General features: G+C 40.4%; 1 protein-coding gene across 1 annotated transcript; it reads right to left on the minus strand.

Annotated features, from left to right (window-relative positions):
* Positions 1-151: 151 nt before the first annotated feature.
* Positions 152-27,922, minus strand: LOC129098686 (brain-specific angiogenesis inhibitor 1-associated protein 2-like protein 1). Its single transcript, XM_054607768.1, has 14 exons — positions 27,833-27,922; positions 25,780-25,855; positions 25,497-25,583; positions 18,716-18,777; positions 17,173-17,244; positions 16,308-16,442; positions 11,678-11,830; positions 11,170-11,325; positions 10,141-10,258; positions 9,172-9,388; positions 6,814-6,876; positions 5,645-5,867; positions 1,153-1,199; positions 152-1,062 (listed from the first exon to the last, which is right to left on the minus strand). Exons 1-14 carry the CDS (start codon positions 27,881-27,883, stop codon positions 990-992), a joined length of 1,533 nt encoding a protein of 510 aa, XP_054463743.1. The 5' UTR covers positions 27,884-27,922; the 3' UTR covers positions 152-989.

Raw genomic sequence — 27,922 nt, forward strand, 5'->3', positions numbered from 1 at the left:
TGAAAATGGAAAAACAATATATAAATTCTGTTTCCTTTCATATGAACAAAGGAATATATAATCAGACAATTTTTGTAGACTGCTTGTGCATGATAAAAAAAACAACCTACACATTGAAGAAATAAATCTTTATTTTTCATACAGCAAATTATTTTAAGGTTGTAATGTCGGCCAAAAACAAGTCTACAGACGTTGGTCTTAAAATGCCATGTGCAATGATTAAAGCAGAAATGACTGCACTGCTAATGTGAAGATGATGTGAAGAACACCACAGGTAAATGATATTTTTTGACAGTAGTTATGTATGTGTCATTAAGGCAAAAGTCCTGTCTAGATGGCAAAGGACGATATTTATAGCATCTGTTGTACAGTTTTATATACAAGAGGGACTAGAGATTTTTAGAGGCATCTCTTTGAAGTGATTTTTCTCCCCTCGCGGCAGCAGTCGACATCACAGCATCGACACTAAGATGTAACATTTTAACAAGGACCTGAAGGGGAAATGCAGAGGTCCTCTAAAGTACGTTCTTTTACTGTCCTATGGCAACAGAAAACCATTTCTAACAGTCTTTTTGATGACGAACAAGCCACATCAACAGCATAGATACGTTGCAGTATTTCCTTTGACCGTTTTCATTCATCCATTTCTCAAGTGCAGACAAGAATGTGGTCCTTTAAACATCAACACCACAAACAGAGGGACAAAATAGAAAATATATATATATATATCTTAAATATGTGAACATCTGTTTTGTAAAATAAAACGGTCCCAAAATACTTCCATGGGAGAGTTTGGAGCAGAGAGTGGATCCAAGATTTAAATGGCATTTTTTTTTTTTATGTCTCAGTGCCAAGTGGCCAAGTTCTGTCTGATTCCAGATCAGTAGACGCTGCTGGACAGTAAAAGCAGGGCAGAGCTGCACTTCTCCGGTAGATGACACAGGAAGGGTTGACAAGAAGTTGTGGGTTGTGCGTTAAATGTGCACCGATCAGATGACCGGAGCCGAGCGGTCGTTGGTGAGGGTTGGACGTAGCCGGACTGTGGAGAATGGGTTCCCTCCCCTGTGAAAAAGGCAGCAGAGACGAGAATGAGCGCATGTGTGAGTGAGAGAAAAAGGCAGATCATTCCGTTCATGTGCTTGTGAGACTCACGCGAGGTAAGCAGGTCCGGGTCTTGAGGTGCCGTTGGGCTGCGCCGCCTGTGGAGAAAACACAGGTTCACTATCATAAGGCCAAGACTCACTGTAACACACAGTATACAACCATGACACAATCGCACTATGAATACCTCAATCATTCACCTTTCTGCAATGTGTGATGCACAGTAACACACACACATATATATGTATATTTTAGGCTGCTGAAGGATTGGACACACAAGTGAAAGAGTGGGAAAGGCAGCGTGCTGCTGTCTCACATCACGAGACGGTGTGTGGAATCTGGACCTTCTGGAAATTCAAGTCTGTTCCTCAATCAACCACATAAAGTTTTCTTATGACATGCCTAAGTCGGTTCCACTGAACCTGAACACAGCCACGACGTGTGGGGCAGCGTTCACTCCTGTAGGTGAGGATTTTGTTTAAGACGGTGATCATTTTTTAACAGAAATTTAATTTTTATTAAAAAGGATTTTCATTTTTTTATAAGCAGAAAAGTGATGCAATATAGCCATTACACCCTAAAGTGCATCTTTAATTAAGAGCATGTGACCTTCCCCACCTGAAGTCACCCTAACCATGCTGATCATGTACTCTTTGGGGACTATGAGTGAGGGGAACAGCTAAACAACTAAAGTGACTGGGAAGTAAGAAATAGAAGGAGCAAATATATCTGCAACCTGATTGCACATAAATGCACACACACCCACGCACACACACACACACACACACACACACACACGCACACACAGTTAACTATACAGAAGGTGGAGTTTCTGCTGTAGCTAGTAAAAATTATCCTTTACACACCAGAAAAGGAAACCGCAGACTGAGTCCTACATCTCTCCCTATTTACTATATAGTGCACTACATTAAGTCTCCAATTCTATTCAATGTTCTGCCAGTAAATCTCAATTTTCTCCAGAGTATACTAGTGTCTATTATCTAGGGAGCAGTGAATGACAGTGAAAAGTGATTTTCAGACATAGACACTGTTTTGTAAACTGTTTGTCAGCCTAAGTGCTGAAGATAAACTGTTGATCTTCCTTTCAGCTGGCCTTCTCTTCCAGTTATCAACCTGCAGTACTGCAGATATTCCACAAGAGGTCAGAGGAGGATAGAGTGATGTCATTGTACAGCTTGTTTCAGTCTTGGCACAGTTCCTTTCACTGTCGCTGCTATTATTCCCCATAAGACATAAAATGTTTAACATCTGTCCTCCTCTTGAGGATGTTTGGATTACAAATCACATAGCAGCAATCATGGCTGGTAAAGGACACGCTTCTTTATCCACGTAAACACCTTTAATCTATTCTGAAACAGCATCGAGTGTCTCTGTACTTTTTTGGTACCTTGACTGCAGCTTAACATAAACTTGTACGGTCGTTATGCTAATTCACAGCATGAATGTCTTGTGTTCTGCTCTGTTTAAATCTGAGTCCCTCTCTGTTTGCCTCATCCTCTAAATACATTCATTCTTGTGAGTCCTTATCTATTCTTCAACGAAAAGCACAGAACCAGTGAGGCTGCATTTTTTCCCAAAGTGTCAGTGCATTACAGGGTAACCCAACCTCCCCCGGCCCTCCTGTCTCCTCTCCCTTTTTTCATCTCTGGACCAACCCACAATATTTGAAAAAGGCTTTGTTGAAATAAATTCCAATTAGTTTGATGTGAAGTGAAGATATGTGGGTATAGCACTGTTAGATTACAGATTATATTAAAGATATTAAGAGTACGGTCATGTTTATCAACAACTAAATAGTTTAATTTTCCCATAATACTGTATGTAGTTTTTCTTACTTCCTCCCAGTATCAGTGCAGAGAAAACACACGCTTTACCAACTGCCCATACTTATTCAGTTTATCACACAAAAAGTCATACAGCACACTTATTATACAATAATGTCCATGACTGTTGCAGCCACAAGCCCCTAACAAACACCAACAACACACAAGCACAAAGATGTGCACACACCAACACACAGCCTCAGCCACCCACGCATACACTGAACATAAATCAGAGTATTACAGTACTTCTGTAGCTATGGAGAACCTGCAAGTCTATTCTGAGATCTGCATGTGTTAAGAGTTAAGAGTGAAGAATTGTGAGGATAAACTTCTCTGAAAGTGAACGTAGTTTCTTTCTGGAAATAGAAGAAGAGAGAGGCGGGCATTGAAGATGGAGAGACAAAAGTGCCGATGTGGAGATAAACAGACAAACAATGACTAAAGAAACAGAAAGGAGGAAGAGAGAGAGCGACAAAGAGGGAAGCTGGGTATCGGGTTCACCAAGAGTGGAATTCCACCATAATGCCAAGTCAGTGGTGGAGAGGCGTAGGCCGGATGTACAGTGACAGGGCTGACAGTTATATATATATATATATATATATATATATATATATATATATATATATATATATATATATATATAATAGAGGGATTCTGCTATTAGTGTGTCTGTTTGGAAAGTTGCAAAATTCTTTATAAAGTATAATAATATCTTAAACACATGAAACTTGATATAACTTGCAGTGACTTATAGCATGTTGACAATATCATCCAGTGTGTCAATTCTAGTCCAAATGGTATGTTAAGGTTACAGTAAACTTTAGGAAATTATTCCAAATCAATGGCATGTACAATATATCACTTAAATCTTCCAGCTTATAGGGAACAGTAAGGGCTTATGGAGTCTCTACTGGTCGATGTGATTATCAGCCGCTTGACTGGACTCTGGCTGAAGAAGAGATAGTTGAACATTTTCAATAGAAAACCTGCATAAATAATATGGTATGAAAAGTGGGAAATGTCATCAGAAGTCTCCAGGTAGACTAGAAAAGTGTCGTGTGATGTAGTGCAGCGGTTGTGTATGTGATTGTGCAGACAGAGCAGGTGTGTTTACATTTACACCAACACATTTACATTTATCCAGAACAGGCAAACTACAAAAGCTTTCATAGAGGCGCAACTTTGGTTAACACTTTGCATGGTCTTCAAATGGGAGCACATTTGTAAAGTAATGACTACGGCCATGTTGCTGGCTGAAATAATGATATTATATAGAAATCCTGTGTTGACATTTGTGAGGTTGGACATATTGAAAGACATCTGCTGCTGAGATACAGAAAGCTTCATCAGGTTATTATCTGAGGGTACTGTGTGTGCACGGCTGACCCAGACTCAGTTCTCATCTCTATCCCAATGTCACCGCCTCTTACTGGAGGAGAGACTCATTATCAGAACACCAGGGATTATTGTAACAATGCCGATCTTCTTCAAACCTACTCAGCCTCTGTCTTCATCCCCAACAACCATGAGAGTATGTAACAGAGTCCGAGGAACGCAATTTTGGAAAACAAGACAGGTTTCCTGGAGTAAAGCTTCCATTAGCCTTTCCAACACATTTCTGATATTTTGTCTTTTTGTCTCCCCTCCAAAATAATATTTATCTAAATCTAAGGTGAGTCTTTATGGTGATTGTTGGACAGTCAAAGTAGAGTAAACTATCCATCCTTCTAGTTTCTATAACTACATTTCCTGTTCAGGGTCATGGGTAGCTGGAAAGGACCCAACATGTCCATGGTGAGAGGCAGGTTACCCCCTGGATACAGGAAGTTACACCCAGTCAAAACATGTTTTTACAAGCATTCACACCTATGAACCATTTAAAGTCTCCAGTTCACCTGATTGAAGGTTTTTACACATGTAAGCTGCAGTTTGAGCATCCTGAACCTCACACACCGTTGTTGTCTTTATAATTAATGAGCCATCCTCCAACATTATGTTCCACCTTCAACCTCATGTTGAGACAAGAAAATCCTGCTTTTGTATGCTTATGAAAATATATATTCAGAATTTAAATTTCATAAGAAAATAAGCCAAAATCAGTATTGTTTGTACAAGCAGAAAATGACAATACCCATAACAACAACTTGCCCGTGTGTGCTTGTGCCTCAAATGCATTTGTCCGTCAGATATTTACACCATAGAAGTCGTATCTACAGCAAACTCAGCGTCAAACAGTCCCAATAATTTATTTTTTATTGTCTATGTCAGCCGACACTGAAAGTGTATCAGATTGTGCTCAGGTTTCCAAGGCAGCTCATCTGACACACACACACACACACACACACACACACACACACACACACACACACACACACACACACACACACACACACACACACACACACACACACACACACACACACACAAACAAACAAACAAACACATACTGTCATCAGCAGTCAAGATAAGGCTGCACAGCTGAGGGTACAGTAGGTATCAGATGAGACGAAGCCTCACATTGCCAGTTCTATCACGACACAACGGCGCAACTGTGCCAGCACAGCAGAAAGGTCTGACAGCAGATAGAAGGTCAAAGTGCTCCGGGCTGATTACATTTCTTAAAACAATCTTTTTCGTCTCGCTAAAACTGTGAAAATGTGAGATGAATGGTCGTGAACCAAACAACCAAACTGACTGACCGTGTGGTGATCAGACGAGGAGGAGGAGGAGGCCGCGGAGGGCGTCGGGGAGTGCTGGTGGTTGTTGTTGGTGGTGACGGTGACGGTGTTGTTCTTGATGGCGTTGCGCTGCTGGATGTCAGAGTAGTCCTCCGGGGGGAGCACCATGGTCGCCTCGTCCGTCTCCGTGTCCTGATGGTGGAGGTTGACCACACTTCTACTGCGGTACGGGGCCGCGGACACACTGTGGAGGAGCAGGAGGGAGAGGAGGGGGGAGGGGACAGATTACAAAAAGATAGATGAAGGAAAAGAAAGGATGAAGGCGAGGGGAAGAATAAAGCCACTTAAACTAATGTGCATGTGTGTGTGCTCCTGAAGTTCTATCTTCAAGGGCTGTATCTTGAGTTTAGGGTTACTTGATGTTTGGCTCATAGTCCTGATGATTAAAATAAGGTTCGGGGCACAAATTAAATACAGTCAGTGGAGGGTACTCATAAGGACAAAAGAACCAGGATGCATATGTGTGTTGTGTCCCCGAGCGCTGGTTATAGTTTAAACTTTCTGTGGCAGTTGGCTGGCAGCCTCCCTGTGGGAGATGCACCACATTAAGATCTAATAAATTAATCCGACAGGGATTAGTCTCTTTGAAGAAAAGGCTGGAGTCTCCTCCCTGAACCTCTCGTCAGCAGCAAAATCTATTCATCAGCACAAAACATCCTGTTTCCTCATGTTTTGCTGAGCTTGTCTGACATTTTACATTAATTTCAGTTTTACAGATTCGCTGGTTGCACAGTATTTATATGAGCAAAATATACGCAAACATTTCTTTAGGGTCTATGAATCCTTTAAAGAATACATCCCTTACACTGCGTCATACATCATGTAACACAACACATACATTGTTTTAAACTCTTTTAAAACAGAAAAGTTTCATATGGTTAAAAGATTAAGGAAACAGAATAAGAGCTACAGGAATCAAAGGTTGAAGAATGGGAGAGTCCCTCACATGATTAGAAAGGTTATCACTCTAACAGGAGTAACTAGAGGAAACACTGCGCCAACAATACAGCCGGCTGCAACATGACACCTGCTGGTGTGTGTGTGTGTGTGTGTGTGTGTGTGTGTGTGTGTGTGTGTGTGTGTGTGTGTGTGTGTGTGTGTGTGTTAGCTGGAACATGGAGTCTCCTTACCTGTTGTTATTCGCGAGAGGCTCGGAGAGAGCACGGCAGTAAGATGAAGGGAACCAGCCCCTCCTGCAACACAGAGACAAAGACAGAGAAGCAGAGTTAGGGACGATGACATCTGAGGTCTGTCCTCCTGCCGGCCGGCCCGTCGGCTCTCATTGCACATGAATCTGAAAGCCTCTCTAAATGATTAGCAGAGAGCTCTGCTGCTCGGCCATCAGCTCAATCACTCCCTACATCTCTCAGACAGAAGATAAAGACACTCATATGCTTCTTTTCCCACACTGAGTAATGCGGGGATGCTATAGGAGCTATTAAAATTTCTGTATTATTGTATATGCTGTGTGGATGTATGTCTGTGGTTACTATGGCAGCAAAAGCTGGACTTCAGCACAGAAAAGACATCCTCAGAAATGGATGCCCCTGATTTGTAAACAGAGATCATCACAGGGTAACATTTCAACTGCCTTTGTTTTGATGGAATTTATCTTTTTTTCTAACAGCAAATCTTCCCTGTTGGTCGGGGACTGTTTATATTCAATCTTTTATAAGAAGCAAAGGAAATCAATGACTTGAATGAATCAAGGTCTTTTGGTGAACGTCTTATCTCCAAGCTGCTGAGCTGAAACATGATTAGTGTTTGTTTGGAGCTTGAATGAATCTTTGCACGTGTTTGTTAAATTAGTCAGTATCTCAGTCAGGCTGCAGAGACCTATGAGGTTTCTGGTTGCCTCAGTGAGATAAAATCAAGCAGCCATTTGTTCATGCCCACACAAACAAACACCAAAATTAACTTCTTAATGGAGCTGAAAAAACATATTGAGAACATCGTAATGAAGCTAGCCAAATGATTTCATCAAATTTAAGGTGCTCCAACAATTTCTCACCTTGATCTGATAAAAAAAAATCTTAGTTAAGCTTGAAAACACATTTAAAGGATTTGAAATGAGAGAATGAAAAGGTTTATGAAAAAAGTCAGAGCTTGACTCTATCACAAGCTCAGACCAAGGACAGTGTGTCATTGTGCTGTTAGGTACAAGACTGTTCGTATCAGTACATACTGTACATATAAGTGGATAAATGTTAATATTTGCACATCTGGCAGATAAAAAGACTCCTACTGGAAAATACACCTCACTCAATCTCACTCATATTAATAGCAGCTTTCTATTTATCAAGGGAAGGGTTTTCCGTTGGACATGTTTACTGAAACAACGTGTTCAAGGATAACTCAAGAGCCATGGTAGCCAGGGTTGGTAACTTTCCCCTACTGAGTTTTTCTGGACAAGAAATCAACACTCTGACAAATGGGATCAAATTTATGTCAGAAAAGTGGCCATAATGATAATACCCATGGTCCCATGTCATTATTTGTTAAATGTTGCTGCATTGTATCATTTATCCCTCAGAGTCTTGCTGACATTCATCCCTCAGTCCATCCACAGTGTGTGTGGGTATCTGAATCAGTCTAGGTGTTGCCAGGCGAGTTGCCTGGATACACTTTCAAAGCTGATACAAGACAAAGGAGAATCCCAGTGAAGGACCCAAACGCATCAAAGCCAAACCTCCTGCAGGACATGGAGCTCGTCTCTTCAGACGCTGTGATCTGATAAACATGAGGATGTACACTCTTTAAGCTTTTGGGCACTCGAGCTCGCCCCGCTTGTAACGCTGAAGCAGCATGACCAAAGCTTAACATTGCGGCAGCCTCACTTCCTTTCTGCTCTTGATCAGTTTCACATACACTGTATATTTGCAAGGTAATTTCTCTTGATGGTGATAAAGATGAAACCTGATGAATGATTAGAATTCACACAACACACTTCCAAGATGTCAGATCAAATCCCAGTTTCAAAAGTCAGACATCAGAGACCCGTGGAGTGCGGGTTTGCTTGGCGCCCGTCTGTGTGGCAGAGCAGGTGGTACTCTAAACTATTCTCTGTGCCTCCCTCCAGTCCGCTCTCCTACATCCCACCCTCAGGCCATACTTTGCTTTGATTTCCTTATCAGTGAGTGTTCCAGCTCAGGCAGCACTCGGCGAGCCCAGAGCTGTGTGAGCACGAGTACACGGTCAGCATAACAATCTGACGAGGGACCAACCGGCCAGCGCAGTCCGGCCCGTCAATCACATAACCGGTAGGAGGACGTAGGAACAGTGCAGATGAGACAATGGTGATATATACATATACATATATATATATATAATATTGCCTTAAATATAAGATAGCTGAGGTATGTATTGGTCACATACATGTAGTGCATCCCACATGCAATCATGTCCCTACTGTATGAACAGTACAGCATGGCTTTTCTTCCATATTCATATTCGTTTCAGACAAATGCGTCACGTGTGATTCGACTCACTTTCCATTCTTCTCCAGCTCGCCGTACATCCACCCGTCTCTCTCGTCGGGGATGAGCAGGGCGATGACGTCTCCCTCGTCGAAGCTCAGCAGTGTGTTGTTGTTGCCGGCAGTGTGGGGGAAGATGGTGCGCACCCGCTGCCTCTTCACTATGTTGTTGAGGCCCGTGGCGACGGACACACACCTGGCAAGGTTGTTCTCCTCGCTGCTCCCGTTGTCTGGAAGTGAAGGAAGGGAGAAAGGTGAGGATGGTGAGGAGCAGCAGTAAGAGTACAACAGCTTGGGCAAAATGTTGCTTTGAGCTTCAATATCCTAACATGCTCATAAAGAATTGTTTTGCTCGTGAGCTGAGGCTGATGGGAATGACATTACTTTGGTAGGTATTTTGGTCATAAATCAAAATGTCCTGGACAAACGTAAAAGTTGACCTGATGTTGAAGCAAAGGGAAGATAAGCGAACCAAAGTGTGACAACTGTAACACATTGAACGATAAATCCATCCAATAGTTCTCAAGATATTTTAATATAAGTCAAAAATATCAACCTTGTTGTGGCAACAAAGAAAAAGTCAGGCGAAGTCAATAGAATTTATCCTTTGGAATATCTGTAGCAAATTTGATGACAGCCCATTTAAAGCTTGTTAAGATATTATAGTCTGGACCAAAGATATGGACCGACCGGCACACAGACCTACGATCATTTATAATTAACATTTATTTGATAAAAACATTTATTTTTAGCTGAAAGAGCAACAAACAGCAACAGACAAAAGTGATACTCAAATCCAAAGCCAAGTGAAACAGATGCTATTTTTTCTAGGAACAAGAACACACAGTTTAGGCAGGATGATCTTGAAAAGCACAGGCTTAAAGGAAAACAGTGTGAAGCATTTAGTGAGCTCTACTGGCAGAAGTCACCATGGCACAGAGGTACCAAATGAAAACCAATGGCGTATTTCATGCCATAATACCTATGCTGTTGTTGGTCATGCTGGTTACAGTGGTAATGTCGTTCTGCTGGGTGAACATGTTTGCCAGAGGACTGGTCTGAGCCTTCAGAGGGGGGGCCGGAGGAGTGGTCATGTTCTGCTAAAAGAACATCAATGAAAACGTTAGCATGTGGATACAGTGACAAAAAAAGAAGGTGAACCCTAATATTTCACACTAGACAAATACACTATATGTTAACTAATAACAACCAAATAATTGTTTTCTAAACTGGCCTCAAACTAACTGAGATTCTGTAAGATGAACTGATGTGAGCCACAGTCCTGAAACATCAATGTTTGTACCCAGGAAATGATCTGAAATTCCTCCTGGTTAGGGAAATATGTGATCAACATATGCAGGAAACATCTGGCTGAGGTCACTGCTGCAAAATAAAGTTGGACTAGTTACAAAAACCAAGGGTTCCCTTTGTTTTTCCAACTTGACTTTGAATGTTCAGGCAAATAATTGAATAATATATTGAGACTTAGAAAAACATCAGACGATAGTTTATGACTAAATTATGCAACAAAGCATATTTGTATTGCTCAACACTACTAGCATTTTGGGAGTGAAGCCAGCACTGTTATCTATATTTGACTGTTTATTGATCGCCGTAGTTGCCTCATCAAAAGCTAAACATTAACCTATAATATATTTAGCAAGATGCATGATTTAACAATCTAGTACAAGCCACCAATCCAACATACTGTTAGATATAAAACAGTCATTTGAACTATGTGAATATTAAGCTACATCATGTCTAATAAATGTAGATAATCTTGAACATACAAGGTATTCATATTAACTCCACATCTTAAAGTTACACCATTCTCTCTTCATTAATATGCAAACCTGTACAACAAAGGGCTGTAAGAATGTAATTAGATATCTAACATGAATGAGTGCTGAGATATTGTGTTCCACCACACAAAAGAGATAGAGCACTTTGAAACAGGGCAACACCTTAACTAGCACTACCACACGTCTTTATTTGTCCCCTCCCATCATACCATACTGTGCCGTGACGGGGAGGGAGAGGGCAGGGGTGTGATGGTGACGGCCGTGCGCAGTCCCTCGATCATGGTCAGGACGCCGTCGGGCATGTCGGAGGCGTCGTTGCACTGGTCCTGCCAGCTGTTAAGCTTTGCCGTCAGCATGTCCCTGGCCTGTCCAGCAGGCATGGACACAAGAAGAGATATTCAAAGAAAACATGAGTAATCAGTAGAAAACAGTGCACACATTTACATCACCATGGCAACATGAGAGTTCTCAGATCGTGGGTTTAGGAATAAATTGTACAATCTTGTAATGTCTTGATTCAAATTGTTGAATGTTTATCTCCGTTAGGTAGAATCTGATGTACTTGAAATGAAAAAATCTCCCTTTCAAAGCCATTTTAAGTCAAACATAAAGATAACTTTATGTCTCCCTGCAACGTAGCCAGTAAAGCGTTTATACAAGTAAAAGCTTGACTTTTTGCTTGATTCTAACATAATGAGAATAAGAAGTGATTTGTACCTTCTCGTGGAAGGAGGCGAACTGGTAGGAGAACATGCAGTGTTTGTCCACCAGGAAACAGAAGCGTCTCTTCTCCTCCAGCAGAGCCTCCTTACAGCCGTCTGCGATGAACAGCTGCATGTCCATCTGACGACTGGTCAACGTTTCCAGGCACTGACAACAAATGCACACATAATACATTATTATAATAAGTCAATTTGAATGGATTGAAATCACTTAGTTTGTCTTTTTGTTATCTGCTGTCTTCCAAACTGCCATCTTAAATAGATCATCAGGTCTTATCTTCCCCACCACACGGTTTGAAGCCATCTAGTCCCTTTCACTGCCCATCTGTACACAAACCCGACCAAGGCCACTGATATGAAAGGAGCAAGCCTCCTTTCTGAATATATCCTAATCTCTCTCTTGCAGAGGTAAAAGGTACTATTAGACTACAGTTTACTGCATTGACAGATTAGGTTGCTTTGAGTGTTTATTGAAAGGACGAAGCAACAGGTGTTATCTACACCGACAGCCTGGGATTATAAAAAGGTCAGAAGGCTACTGGACCGATTTTCAACTAGTGTGTGTCCTGGATACACACTGTCTTTACCTTGTTATCTTGGTTTATTTGATATAATCATTTTGTTAGGAAGAATGAACACAATGCTGGTTGTGGTTTTAGGAAAAAGAAGTACACATAATGTATTGTCTGAATGTGTTATTAATGTTACCAATAATAAACAGGGCCCAGGTGTGGATTTTAATTCTGGCTCATACAATGCATTTGTATGATTTTCTAACCAGTCGTTCACATAACACATATTATCCTCTTCTCAAAAAGAGTAATAAGAACCATAGTTGGAGTCCCCCGCAACTCTTTAAACATCGTATGTTATCCCTGATTCCTTGTCAAAGCTGCACATGAGATCCATATCGTCATCCTAATCCGAGTGCCTGGAATTGGCACGCCCATAATGGTTGTTGATACAATGGCACACACCCTCTCTATTCAGTGTTTACAACCGTCCTCATCTGATAAAGCCTTAAACCGCTGAGGGCTTTATTTACCAGGAAGCTGTGTTGGGATAAGTGCATTTATGCAGGAACATATTGAACATGGAAATGTGGCAGCCACTTGGTAGGAGAATGTTAGTAAATTCACCCAAATGAATGTAGAGTGCACAAATAAACCTCATTAAAATACTTAATTCCTATTTGATTACTTAACCAAAATTGTTTGTAGAACTGTTCCTCTGGGTGTAAAAAAAAACACAGAGTAAACATGCCCTCATAACTCAAACAGAAAAAAACCCAATACTACTGAATTATATCTATAAAAATGATTGGATATTAAAAGAAACATGACCTCTGTGTGTACATTCATTGACAAAAGTGACTCTGAGCGGGGATGGTGTCATCCTTGTCCAAACAGTGCCATCTGTCCACCTGACCAAATGTGAATCTGTCCGTCTCTCTAATTCCAGGAAGTCCTTACATGAACTTCTCCATTTAGAGTTGCTGATATCTCGCCCAATACCCGACGTCATGATAAGACGCGTATCTCTGTGGCTACGAGTCAACAAACAAGCAGATGCAAATTTATGACGCAAACACACATAGGAACACTCACACACACAGACATTGAGAGGCGCTGTCCCTTTATTTCTCTTTTGCTGTCGTTGTTTTTCCCAGTGACCCAGGTGACATCCCATAATCTCACCCTGATGCTATAACAACAAGCTTTACTGCAACACAATCAACTCACAATGATGCAGTATCTTTGAAGAATATAATGTGTAACCCCAAAGTGGGATTGTGTTTATGAGGACCACAGACACTTACTGAAAACTTTAACTGACCTTTAATGTTGTCCAACACTAATCTAATGCATACTTTGCTGAATTCCAGAAAGTATTTGACTGTTGTACAAATAGTATTTGAATAAAATTGACTGACTGCGTCAAATGAATGTATAACATCATCAATTGTCTGTGAAGAGTGATCTTTTCAGCCCCACATTCTTAAACAGCTAGAGGAAGGATTAGCAGTGTAGAAGTAACTAGCAGTTACTTCTACACTGCAATGTTTTCTATACAAAAAAATATCCAATATTAGATTTCATCATAAAAATCTCTCCCTTGCAGAGGAAAAGATGAGTGTGTCACATTAGCTACAGTACTTAATATGTAAAAGTCTGTTTTTAAACTGACCAAATGATTATCAACAGTGTTAAAATAAATATTCATAACGTGCATTTATTTAGCTCATCGTGCTGTTCTACTATGTAATTATAATTTCATTATTGTTTTGTTTTTGGAGAGGAAAACTGATGCATTTTTCATGACAATAAAGATCGTTTGAATGGAATAGAATTAAAAGAGAGATGTAGAACGACAACAAGAGAGAGTGAACACCTTTACAGAGCTGTAGAGGTGGGCGGCAGAATTTCTACCAACAAGTTGATGACGAAAAAAAGAGTGTAAAATGCTATTACGACAAACACACATCGTCTTAATCACTTTTTCATCTGTCAACACAGCGGTGAGCGTGTTGCTATGGACAACCTATGTCTTACTATAGAGAGATTAGACAAACAAGCTGTGATACACATCTTAATCTTTGTTTATCTTACATAAAGAGGGTAAAACTTGTGCTCACTTTGTTTTGAAGTGTCCTTAAATCAATTGCTTGACAGTTTTTGACAGCGCTTTCCCTTTCTTTAAAAAAAAAAAAAATCGGTCTCTGCTTTTCAGACACATCATTCCTTGGCTTTGAGGTGTCTCCTGGAGAATCCTCTGCTGCTGTAAACTCCTCTAAGCCCCCTGACATCATGTCTGTCTGTCCGGCTCATCTGTGTCTGCGGCTAAATCCTAACACCTGGCCTTGAATCAGATAAGTGAGCAAACAAACAGACTCATGGCTCGGTGGAGGTGACAGTGAGGGAGAGAGGTGTGGTGAGATGGAAAGAGGAAACAGAAGAAGTGAAGGCGCGATAGAGATACAGCGGGATAAGAGTTTGGAGGAATGAGAAAACAAAAGAATGAGAGACTTAAGTGAGAAGAATAGAGGAGAGAAGAGGAAGGAAGTCTGTCATTTAAGAAGATATGGGAGAAAGAGTTCATCATGTTTTTGAACATGTATTTATGTAAAAATACAGAATGTACCATAATGTAGATTATGGTAAAAAGTAACCACATTTTTTTCTTTATCAAGTAATCTCCTGGATCTCATGTAGCCTATAAAATAACGAAGAATTTTGATAAAATGCCCTCTAAAAACTTATTCAAATGTCTTGTTTAGACTCACAAACAGAAAACAATTACTTAGTTAACCATGATATATGACGAAGAAAAGCAGTAAATCCTTACATTTAAGAAGCTGGGACTAGTGAACTTTAGTATTTTTTCCATATTAATGCTTGAAATATGATAATTTCTAAATCATAAATATTTTTTTCTAGCGACCAAATTGGTGAATCACTGACTAATCGTTTGAATGTTTTTTTTTTTTTACTATTTTTGTTATAATAAAATCATAATAACATTTTCTGGGTAATGATAAATCAAAAGTTATAGCTTCAATAAAACTATATAGGTGATATAACTCCTTGTGTCTTCCTCTCTCTCTCAGCCAGGCTAGGGGTGGGCCGTGTTGACAGATTACACAAACCCTTACACACACACACACACACACACACACACACACACACACACACACACACACACACACACACACACACACACACACACACACACACACACACACACACACACACACACACACACACACACACACACACACACACACACACACAAACAAGACAGGCGAACAGGCTGCCTGACTGGATCAATGGGTAGGGAGGTTATGTAAGATCTGAGGCGGCCATCCTCTCATGGTTGCAGCTTTGACATTAAACTCCTCTCATTCTACAGAATCACTGTTCGGGTGTGGTGGCACCATGTAATAACTTTAGCTGGCTGGAATGTCTTTAACATTCTTAAGAGATTAATTGTTGCAGGTAAAACACCTGAGGTAACAAGGACAAAATCTGTTACTTATTTTTAAAAATGGATCACAAATGATTTGTATTACAAACAGAATTTGGACAAATATTGGACCAAAAATTTGTCTTTTAGTGCATCGAGGGAATGTCCTCTTCACACATTTATCTCTGTGGTGGTCGTCGTGGTGACTGGCAGCCATTGAGTGTGCAGATGGTGCAACACTTGTATGTATCTATGCAAATACGTTTATTCGGATTGTACAGTAGTTTACAATCAGCAACTCTGGTCAAATGTTTAATATCCCTCCATGTTTGGTTGATTGTTTGTGAATGTGTGCGTCTACTCTCATCAGTGAGCATGCGGGTGGAGCAACAGAAGGCGGGCATGCAGGTGTGTTGGTGGAGTGGAAAGAAAGAAGCCAACAACAAACAGATCTTCTCCTGCATGACTGCACAGACCGACACCTTCGCACATTGTCCCCAACTACTGTTACACTGTCTTTGACACGGTGCGTCTCGGGTGTCTGCGGTTTGTCAAATGAGTGTGTGTGTGTGTCTGTGTAATTATGTCTGCGCACATATGAACATGCAAAGAAAGAGGTTCTGTGTTTAATGTGTCCGTCTGTAAGTGTGCGTCTGTCTCACCTCGCTCTCCTTGTTCTCGTACTTGTTGGCGTTCTTGCCTTGGCTCTTCCTCCTCAGCTTCTTCAGGTCTGACTGTGATCTCTCCAGTGAGTCCTGCTTCATCTTGTGCTCTATCTGGTACCTCTTAAACGTGGCCTGAAGCAAAGAAAAGATAGAAATCCATGTGAATGTAGAAACACACACTTTTTTCTGCCAGGATGCAGAAATAAAGAGCACTTTTAGAATGAACGGCTTGATTTCAATTCAGCGGAGTAAAGTTTGGTGACTTTTTTCTTCAAAAAGTAATGTCGATACCTCAGTTTGAAGTCATCAATGGACATAAAATCATGTATCACATAATCAAGTATTCTGTAAGGTTTTATAGAATAAACAATTTCAGAAACACATTATTTCTTAGTGTTTAGTTGGGTCCATCTGCCATTTAGCAAAGCTACAAATATAACATAGGCCAGAAATAACTCTACTACGATTTGATTTTGTGATGCTGCTGGTAAATACGACCTTGTTTTTCTTCTGTATTGCGTTGCAGTAATAACTACCATTAGTGCATAAAGTAATTGCCATACCTGCAGTCATAATGACAGAAAATTATAGCACTGATTTGCTGCACAGGATAAAATTACAGTTCAAGTGTTTGAGTGTAAATGAAACCCTCACATCAATGAGCGTTCCATATATCTACCTGCTCATCCTGGTCATGGTCACAACTATCGATAATCAAATGTTTGAACTGAGGCCCTTAACTTATAGACATGTCAAAAAACATAACAAAACATACTTTTATAGGGCAGCATGTGTTCTCATGAGGGGGGATAGACACAAACAGACACTTTAACAAACATGCACGTGCACAGAAACTACTTACTGTCATGTATTTGACATCCATGTCAGTCTTTCTCTCCAGCTCGGATATTATCTCCCTGTGGAACCTTTTAAACTTCAGGTGAGGAGGAGGAGGAGGAGGAGAAGGGACCAGAGAGAGGAGAGGGGAAGAAGACACAATGGTGATTATAAACGTGATGGGAGGATGAATTGCTGCAGTTTGTCAGCTTTACTGTCAGCAGGCAGACAGAGAAAAACAAGTTTCATAGAGAGAAATGGAGAGCGATCGTTTAGAGAGTATCTGTGCGAGTGTGTGGGGGTTAGAGCCGAGTCCGAGGTTGCGCTTATGAATGAGTCAGAAACAAAGCGTGGGAATGCCCACAGACTTCTCTCCCTTTCCCTCCAGCTCTCTCCCATTAGTGTGTCATTATCAAAGTGCTCCCATCGCCACAGCTTTGATGCGATGCGGCCATGGCGGCCCAAATGGGGTCAAACCAAAGATATGGAAGACCCCTTTACTGAACACACAAAGAAGACCGTGGAGACCTTGTCACACACAACACACACACCCTCATCGAAGTCTATGAAAGGTTTTCCTTCCATCGTTTTTTTATCTCTGACCTGAATTGATGCTGTGACTCATCAGCTGGAGTCCATTAACATGTCGACCCACTCACTGATGCTGTTAGCAACAACGTCTCAGAGGAGTGCCTCGCAACTTTTCTGCCCCAAAGTTCATATTGAACAGGTTATTTTCAAACTCTGGCATTATTTATTTTCCCAAGCAAATCGTCCGGGCAGCAAAAATTGTGTGGGCGAGGTGTTCTCTAAAAGGCTCCATTAACAATGTAAATGTTACCAATTGTTGTGGTATAATGCTTAAACTATTTCACAATAATTGGACGTATAAATTCAGTTATAGGTTTATTTGTTTAAGTCAAACAGTTACAGCTTCTCTAATGTGATATATTGCAGCATTCTTTCGAACTTTGAGCTTTAAACTTTTGTTGTGACAAAAAAAACAACTGGAAGATGCAACCTTAGGCTCTGGGAACTTCTAATGAGCATCTGACCTTCATTTCTATAATAATACAGACTAAAAAACTAATAAATCCATTCCAAAAACAACTTAAAAATGCATTAATCATGATCATAATCAGTGTTTGCAGCTCTACTCTATAGGCTAACAACCTAAATGAGGCTGCAACAGATTGTAACAGCACCAGATGGTGCTTTCCCGGGGCATGTTGAGGCCTGCCCCGTGTTCTCAGCAAAGAAGGAAACCAACAGGTGCTCCTACAACCCAAACCTGTTGTTTTCCCATCTAGCCTCTTTGTGTTATGCCTTTCCATGTTAATGTAGGTGTGGAGGGAGGAGAGGCGGTGAGGTGGGAGAAGGAGGTGGAGAGAGAAAGCTCCTGGCTGACTGTGTTTACCACTAAATGGTTGCTAGAGGTTGACTAAATACACTGAGTAACAGTTTCCAGAAAGTGACTAACAAAAGTGTCTTTGGGAGAGGCAACGCAATTAGTGAGAACTGTGGTTACACAGGCATTTTTAGGTGCGCAAGACATAATAAACACTCACAGTTTCTTCCAGCTCAAGATGAACCTTCCTGTGGACCTCTGAGATGTCCGTCAGCACTACACCTGTCACACAGAGAGAAGAGGAGCAGGAGAAAAGAATGTATTCTGATTATATATAAATATATATATACACGATTACAATAAACACAATGTATACACAATAAATACAGTTTATGTTTTAAAGCAAATCGCTGAGAAATTATGTGCGTCATTTCAACCTCAAAAACAATCAAATATCATCGGATAAAGATTATGTTACAATGGATTTCCATCACTGAGATGAAAGTAAAATAAATACATGTGGCTGGACCAGGAAAACTGGACCACCTTCTGTTCTGGCTAATCAAAAAGAGCTCAGATGGCTGGCAGCCACAAAAAAAAACAACGTTCTGTAATTTCATGTCGCTCACAAAGGCAATCAAATTAAGATTATCGAGCATTATGTGGCAAAATCATAATTACATTTCTAAATGACCTCCCTGCTACAGTACACACCTACAGTGATCATAGAAACACTGAAATACAGAACTGAATTCACCAAACTTAATTTCATTGAAGTGTTTTAATGAAAACAAACAATTAAATAAATGACAATTTTTAAAACCCCTCAGAGGCCATGAAGGAACAATGTGTGTGTTTGCAAAGATGTGTTTGGGCCAACGATTCTGCTGACTTGTCTTTGCAAAGATGGAGGGTCACTCAGAAGCTGATATTTGGCTGCAACTTCAGATGTCAGCAATAATTTGGATGATTTGTCAGAAGAATCAAAATGAAACGTAAGACAAAGGGCCACTGAGATACCACAGGTATGTGGTTTATGCATGCAAAAGGGTCCACAGTTTCTGTGTTTTTTGTGATTTATTTCTCAAGCAAGCATACGATACAACAAAGAAATCATGGCTATCTCTGCATCTCTTATAGTAAAAAGATAAAGGCTAACCTCTGCGCATGCTGGTTACTATACCTGCCTACTTACATATATAACCGCAGGTGCTTAGCGTTACCCAATTTTCCCCAAAGAACTAAATGAAATAATAATCAAGCAAAAACTATAAGTACAGTACCAGTCAAAAGTTTGTATACACCTTCTCATTCAACTACTTTGAAGAATCTAAAATCTAAAACATATTCTGGTTTGTTGAGCATTTGTTTGTTTACCACATAATTCCACATATGTTCCTTCATAGTTTGGATGTCTTCAATATTAATCTACAATGGAGAAAAAAATAAATAAAGAAATAAAGAAAAACCATTGAATGAGAAGGTGTGTCCAAACTTTTGACTGGTACTGTATATTAAACAAGTTAATAATGAACCTAAACAAATATATAGCAAAGGCAAAAATGTCTAATCTTAAAAAAAACCCCATCTAGAATAATCAATCAAACAACACTAATTATGATGAGTTAAGCAACAACTAAGTAGATCCGACAAGGTCCTTTGAGTCTCACACTTTCTGTTCAAACTACAGTTAAATTACAGAAAGTATATATGCTGGGTATCTTTTCTGTGTGTGCAAAAATAAATGTAGAATACATGAAAGAATGACAGTAATCTCTCTACAGCGGGATCATGTGACGTCTAGATAAAAAAGCAGGATGCAAATGTTCAGAATGGAAACTTTATGCCGGATGTTATGTTGTTTTCCTGCACTGAGCCTTTCCCATAGGAGTTCATTTTCTGTGTACAGTGAACAAATGTCACGACAAAAAAACATTCTTCAGTAGCCAACAAGTACAGCTGTACTGTACACAGGGCTGTAGATAGTGATGTAACCTTGAGCTTTTTGTTAAAGCCACATTTTCCACTGTACAGATTCAGTGGCTTCTGATTCAGAGCACATAAACTAACTAATTTGAATATAAATATGAGACCCGGGCCATAACAATGGGGAGACGTTGGTTCGGTGAATAAATAATACTTTAGTCATTCAATATTTTCACGTCTGTAGATGCTGTGGACCAATATTGCAACAAATGTGAAAAGGAGTCATCTACACAAACCTCACAGAAAGGTTTTCTAAATATTAATAAAATGAAACAGTTGTCCTTGTGCATTGACAGTCATTCTTTCTGTTCAAATTCAATAAATCAACCCATGAATATAAAATCATATTTCCTTAAAAAGGCGGGGCCTCCTCCAGTGGAAAAAAATAAACAAATCTTGTTTCCTTTTTCTCAACGTCGTTCTCACGTGACAAATCCCTGACTGACGTTCAATAAGCTGCCTGTCTGATGCCTCACTGTGTGCTGTACATTCATCAGCATGTAAACACTGCCCTTCCCGGCTCTTTCTTTCACTGCCACACCTTGCCTAATGGCGACAGTGGCTCTTCCTCTCAACGCGGTTCAAACAGCTCGACGGATAAAGGCCAACAGATCAGCCCCGTAAATCTGCCCTTTGACAGATCGGGGGGGGCGGGGGGGGGCAGAGACTGGGATAGAGGGGGAATAGGATTAACATTTTATATAATAGATATCACCATAAAACTTCCTCAGTTGATTACTTAAATTAAGACAATTATTTTTGGTATTACAGGCTTTCAGAAATTCTATGGTCAAATATGCATATAAGGCATTATCTTATTAAATGTGAGCTAATGTATACACATTGCTAGAACAAAAATATGAACATTGGATTAAGCCAGGTTAAAAAATCTTGTTTTATTTTGTTAACATATTAAAGTCAAATGTTGCTTCTTTTTACCACAACACAAATATTTTTTTAGGAATAAAATGTTCTATAAATCAGGCTGTGACTGATATATGAACAACCTATCAGTTAAAACCTTCAGAATATAGATAGGAATGAAACTGGAAAGTTTGCTGTATGTAAGTAATACTGAGGAAAAAGTTCCCCACATTACTTAAAGGGACGCTGTGTTAAAAGCAAACCAGGAGAAATGTTCCAGGCTAACTACCTAGGAATAAATGCCTGACATATCTGACCTCAAAGATTCCTTATCTTACAATAGGAACAATGTAATCTTTAAAAACGTCACCAGGTGTGGTATAGAGTCAAATACCTGATGGACCGGTTTATTTGCTGGACCCGAACATTGTCAGTGTCATCAACACATCTGAATAATGAAATCCATGCAAACGTGTAATGTTACTGACACAACGCTACAGTAACGTCAAAGGACTCAACCTGTCGTTGGTTTTTTTCCAGCTGTTCGCACTCATTTGTTTATTGTTGTCGAGGCCCGGGCAAAACGTTGCCAAGCAACAGGTGTTCTCGATCGAGCAAGGTGTGAGGGCAAAAGTGTGTCATGATGTGGATTACAGCGGGAGTGATCCACCGCCATTAGCTAACAAAACCCAGCCGAGATAAACCCACACAGGACAGACAGGCTGCCTCCAAACCTGTTTACCCAGACTGCAAATGGGTCTGGAGTCCTGGCTACACTCAAGTTTTCACATTCAACATCACAGGGCTGATAGCTGTTACTCAAACACAGAAGGAAGCACCTGACAATTCAGCAAGTTAAGTGCCTAAAGTTTAACTTTAGGCACTTAACTCGGATTTTACGGATGAGCAATACAGTACGCAGCTGTGAAACTCAAAAGAGGTTTATGGATAGGGAGTAAACTGTGGCTATAATGTTTCCTCTGCTCCTTGAGTTATGTGAAAGACAGCAGAACAGCTACTGTAAATGTATTGTGCATTTTCAGCAGTGTGGGTCATGTCATTGAACACTACTTAGTGGTTTAAATCTGTTTACCTTGCCTCTGGTGTTAATCATCCGAAAACATATGTCATGTTCTGACATGTTGTCATGAAGGATAGCAAGTGGGACAAAGAGGAAAGAAAATGCCATTGCTCTTTCTATTCTTTCTTATTCTATGACGTACAGATAGATGTGTCATGCTCTTCCCTGAGCCTTGTCATTATGAGTACATTCTATGAACAATGATGACTTGATTGCAACAGATAAAACATTGAAGAAATGTCATCAACTCCATTCTTGAGCCATGAGCTCCGTAGCTACTGTGAGGTGAAGTAGAATAAAACAAATAAGTAAAATAAAGAAAGTCGGTGAGTGAAATAAACAGAACTAAACGTGTACAGAACATAGAAAGACAGAGCGAGAGAGAGAGAGAGAGAGAGAACAAACTCCCTACTTTGAGCTGATTTTGGAAACAACATTTTGCTGGTAGCATGCAAAGCGGCCCACAGTTCTTCCACTGTTTTTGACTGTGGGCAAAATAATCCTGGCATGGGAGAGAGCCACCTGACGCACCATGCAAACATGCTTGGATTATGTAAAGAGGGCCTGATGCCATTTGAGCGGGCCAGGACCATCAAAGGATGGCGCGTGTGTGTGCGTTTGAGTATGTGTGTGTGTTTATGAAGCTACTGGAAAGCCTTTGCTGCGGTGAAAAGGACAAGATTGGATGGAAATCAATTCCCTGCGTCTCACAGGCTGTTAAATACTCTTTGGGTTCTTCTGGCAACAGTTGTAGGGTCCTTGTCAAAAATGATCTGAGGAAACCAACAACATATTAAAGGTTCCAGCTTCGGTTACACTTAGTTTCACCTCAGATATAAACATATAAAACATCCTGCTTCAGTTATTAACTCTTGCTCCTGTTGTTTTTGAAGGAAACAAGTGAGACGCCTGAGTGCTTGAAATAAAGAGCTGTTGACATTTGAACTCTGGCAGAGGAGGAGGAGGAGGAGGAGGAGGAGGGAGCCTAAGGAATTAAAGGAAGAAGGTAGGAGGACGAGGTGCACTGGTCCTCCAATGCCTCTCAAGAGTATCTGGTTTCTGGTTGGCTACGCGTCACTGGAGCTCAGGTTTCCGACGGGGCAGCTTCACTACATCCACGAGCTCACAGGGTGAAAATACTTTTTTTTATTCTTTGTGAAACAACTCATGTTTCTAACTGGAAGTTCTACTTCCTTATAATTCATATTGTCGCCTTGAAAAACACATTCACAGGTCGGCCCATCCTGGCCGGTTATAGAGACGGGTAGTGCAGACTCCATTTACGATGCATTAAAGGCCCGGCTCATTAGTTTGTAGTGTGTATTTAATCACCCCCTGCTCTACATAAACCCCCATAACGACTCAGAACAAACTGATCTGCCATGAGACCATGTGTCTCTCTCTGTCTCTCTCTGTCTCTGTCTGTCTCTCTAATACAGGGATTATCGGGTGCTGTGTGTGACTTCACCTACCATTAAAACAGTTTTGTAATGCTAATGGGGTGTCTACGTCATCCCTCTGACTTATCATTTCTAGTTTTTTTTTTGTTTTTTTTAAAGGGGGATTTATGTGTTGATTTTGAATCTTAAAACAGGTGATAATTGAGTTTTTAATCTCTTAGATGGACACTGATAATATCCAGCGATTTGCTTATGTCCCTCCCCTCATTTCCTCTTCACTTCCTATAACAGGAAGCATAATCTAAGAGGCTAAAAAAGAACCTAGTTTACTGTAAACCGTCCTCTTACAGCAGGAACAAACACCATTGTTTGCATACATGTGGACACTTAATACAGAGAAGCTTTCTTTAAAAGCAGCAGTGTCAAGTCTTTATCATCGTTAAAATAGAAGTGACTTCACTTCTCAATTGTCCATATTCTCATATGCTGCACACACTCAAGTCTTTGCAGCAGAAACAGGTTCCAGCATGCTGAACAGATGGAGGGATGGAAAGCTGAGATGTGGACGTATAATCACTCTGTTTTGCACAATAAAAACTTGTCACCATTACAATCTGTTGCGTCCAAAATGAAATGAATCTGACCAGCCACATGTCTTCATTAAACAGGAAATTATAAACTGTTATCCTTCAAGTCTTTAGGAAGGTTTAATGTTTTTTGGCTGGAGTATCACTTTAAGTGTGTCAGGATATTGACACTAGGTGCCTCTTCCCATTGTGCTGAATTTAATTAGCAGTTTTGCTGCTAATCAGCAGGGGAGCTGAGAGACATGCCGTGGTTATATCAATGTGTGCCACTAGTGACAGGGAGTTAGGAGGCCAGACATCTTTGGACTATAAATGAGCTTGTGGGAACTGAAGCCTTGGGAGTTGGTAAGAAAGAAACAAACCCTATGCGACAGTGTATTAAGATCACCACACGCAGATCCATCCCAAGCATCATGCAGGCAATAATCAAAGATTAACTGCTGCTGTGTTTAATCTTCACTGCTCACTGGCTTGTGTATCTCAATAATGGAAAAAAACAAACAGGTACAATCATTTAATGAAGATTCAGCCACAGCACATCCATAGCTGTAAAAGTGATTGGAGTTTGTTTTTGTTGATGAAGTTTACTACTTTGCATGGCTCTCTCACTGTGCTGTTTATCAGATGATGGAAGAAAAAGGTCACCAGGTTTGGCTATTAGGACTTTTTAGAAATTTGCTTCCCTTCACAATGAGCTCAAGCTGGCAGCGTTGTAAAACAATGACTGTTGGCATTTATATTACCTTGCTGTATTGTGTGTTTATTACTGTTATTACATTATTGATTTGTCTTTTATTGACTGTGAGGCACGTCTATGAAAACACTTAAATGTTTTATAGCCACATTTTACAAAGGGTAGAATGAAAAACTGTTGATGTCTGATGTAGAAGAAATTATCCAGAAAATGCTTTCCATAAATAAACCTACGCTCTATAAATGCACCCATTGAAACCAACGTCAACACCTCTGGGACCTAATTGAGAAAAACAGCTGTTTCATGTGGGCAGTAACTATCTCCACACTCTGCAGATTTCCTACAGTAGCTGTAGAGATCCAGAGGACAGGGCAACTTAGAAAACTTACCTAATTCTCTGGAGACAGGAGACACTGCAGCATTCTCCCCAATCTTAGACATTGCATCAAAATACAACTTTCCCGCCAGGATCATTGCTGGGAAAATGATAAAATGACCATTAATGTTATATTGCTTCCCTAATGCATGTTGAAGACCATTGAACAATAACCTAAATATTCTCTACAAAGGTATACCTGGCCCCCCCCAAAAAAAGCCTGTATTCTCCTCTCAACCATCTAGATGCATTTGTGTTTCTAAACTCTGAGTTACTGTGATAATGGTAACGCTCACCAGCCACAGCTTTTTCATAGTTCTTGCCCAGGTTGACCAGATTCCTCAGTCCTGGGTTGAACTGGTCCATCACACTCTGGGCGGGTGGAGACACAAGGAGAGACAGTTAATCATGACTTCATTCAAGGTTTTTAATTGTTACGCTGTTGAAACGCTGCTGACTCAACAGGTGGGGGACAGTCCAACCTGGCTGAGTGACATCAGATGTGAATAAGGTGGTGAGTAATGAAATACGCACAGACATGTTAAACCCTGTTGAGTATTCATTAACATGAGCTATGACCTACGACCTTTAGGCTAAAATGAATTCCCATGTCTTGGTTTTTCCTGACACATGATGTCATGAAAGACAAAAAGGCACAGAGCATGACGAATGGACAAAAATACTGAGGAAGAATAAAAGAATGACAATGACAAAAAAAAAAAAAACAGCTTAAACAGGTGGACGTAATGGAAGAAAATATGAATTTTAGAATAACCAGCCTTGATCAATGTCAGAGAGTGGAACTACCACCAGTAATCACGCCTTAGACTCAGCCCATATCTCTGTGATTATTACATCAGGATAACGTCTTGGCTTAGGTTCACACCCAAGACCAGAATCCAGGAAATGATTAAACTTTGGTAATCCACCTTAAAACACACGTTGGCAAACAATGTTTCTCACTCATTCCTGATTCAGCCCTTTGTCAATAAGTGACACATAACGAAGGAAAAGACACCTTGGACCCTCTCAGTTCAGAAATCATTCAATATGCACTCAAAAATCTTTTGGCCGCACAGTTTTCCACTAATTTGCTGCACCTACATACAGCTACTGTTGATTATAGCAGCGAGCCAGAGGTGCGGAGGAGCTGGCTGTATAATCTTACCACACAACTCACACAGCCAGCTAAATTATTAAACCCGGAGTCTTTTTTCCTGCATTTCATCACACCAAGGAGCTGTGGGGGCCGTCCCGAGAGGAGGCCAGCGGGTAAAAGCTACTCAAGAGGGCTAAATGCTTGTGAGGAAAATTATTAATATCACCTTCCCTTTGCCACCTGTGGAGTATGCAGACTGGCTCCACAGTGGGATAAGTTTAAGATCATGGTGGGACCTGTGCAGGAAGGACCTCTCTTAGTCTATTAATTGGTCGTTTTGGTCTTCGTCGAATGATTTCTTTAGTCGATTAGTCATTTATTTTGCTATTTTCATGCTGAAAGACTTATTTCCAAGAAACGTATGAGTACATTTTTGATAAACACAAAGTTAGAGTGGTGCTTTTGTGTGATTATTCGACGAGAAACCCAGATACAACAGATCTGTCAATCAAATCAACTTGCTTTTGTAGAGGACTGACCTAGATTGTTGGCTCACTTCCATTTATGTATGATCTTTGTATTAATCGGTCAAATAGCAAACAGTGCTCCATTACAAAGCAACTGACAACTGATTGTGTTTTGAGGGACACTTTTCTCCGCTATCCAACAGCGCAAAGCAAGTAAAAGCGTTTCACTTTCAAAGCATCCACCCATCTTTAAAACATATACTCAAGTTAATTACTGGATGGCACAGATACCAGACTACACTAAAGAGCACTTCACATGATGCTGATCAACCGGGGCTGCACTTTAATGAGGAGATGACCCTCTTAGGGATCTGTTTTCTTCAAAACCAGTGATCCAAACTCACTAAGTTTGTTAAAACCACTTTAAGTAAGAACTGCTAATGTAAACAGTTCCAACACTGCTGACTACTGATGCAGAGACGAATAACATATATTGTTTACATCACTGACACTTATTTACAACACACAACACATTATCACCAGATATTCGTCTATTATTAGAATAAACAAAAAGGTAAACAGATTCCAGCTTGAGTTTAGGTTTCACTCAATCTTTGCCTGCACTATTAGTGAACATTTTATTATTCAACCAGCTGTTCAAAACCCCTTCAGCTGGTAAACGGGACCGGAAAGTTGAACCCCAGCCTGAGAAGGTGTTTTAGTGTTGGCCACATGCATGCAGGTTTTATGGATGGAGGTTTTTTTTTTCTCACCAGTACCCACCTTGTATGTACTTTCAGTCAGCTTGCTCACCTCCTCCGCGTTCCTCGACATGTTTAGATCCTCTAGAAAACACCCGATTAATAAATAAAA

This window comes from Anoplopoma fimbria, chromosome 11 (assembly GCF_027596085.1).
Source record: "Anoplopoma fimbria isolate UVic2021 breed Golden Eagle Sablefish chromosome 11, Afim_UVic_2022, whole genome shotgun sequence".
Lineage (NCBI taxonomy): Eukaryota > Metazoa > Chordata > Actinopteri > Perciformes > Anoplopomatidae > Anoplopoma > Anoplopoma fimbria.

Bases quoted from the DNA above. Each gene is read 5' to 3' on its own strand.
- LOC129098686 (XM_054607768.1), bottom strand. From the start codon at position 27,883: ATGTCGAGGAACGCGGAGGAGGTGAGCAAGCTGACTGAAAGTACATAC. The intron at 25,856-27,832 runs GTGGGTACTGGT...CCACCCGCCCAG, and splicing joins TGACTGAAAGTACATACAAG to AGTGTGATGGACCAGTTCAA. The intron at 11,326-11,677 runs GTACAAATCACT...CCTGCTGGACAG, and splicing joins TCGCCTCCTTCCACGAGAAG to GCCAGGGACATGCTGACGGC.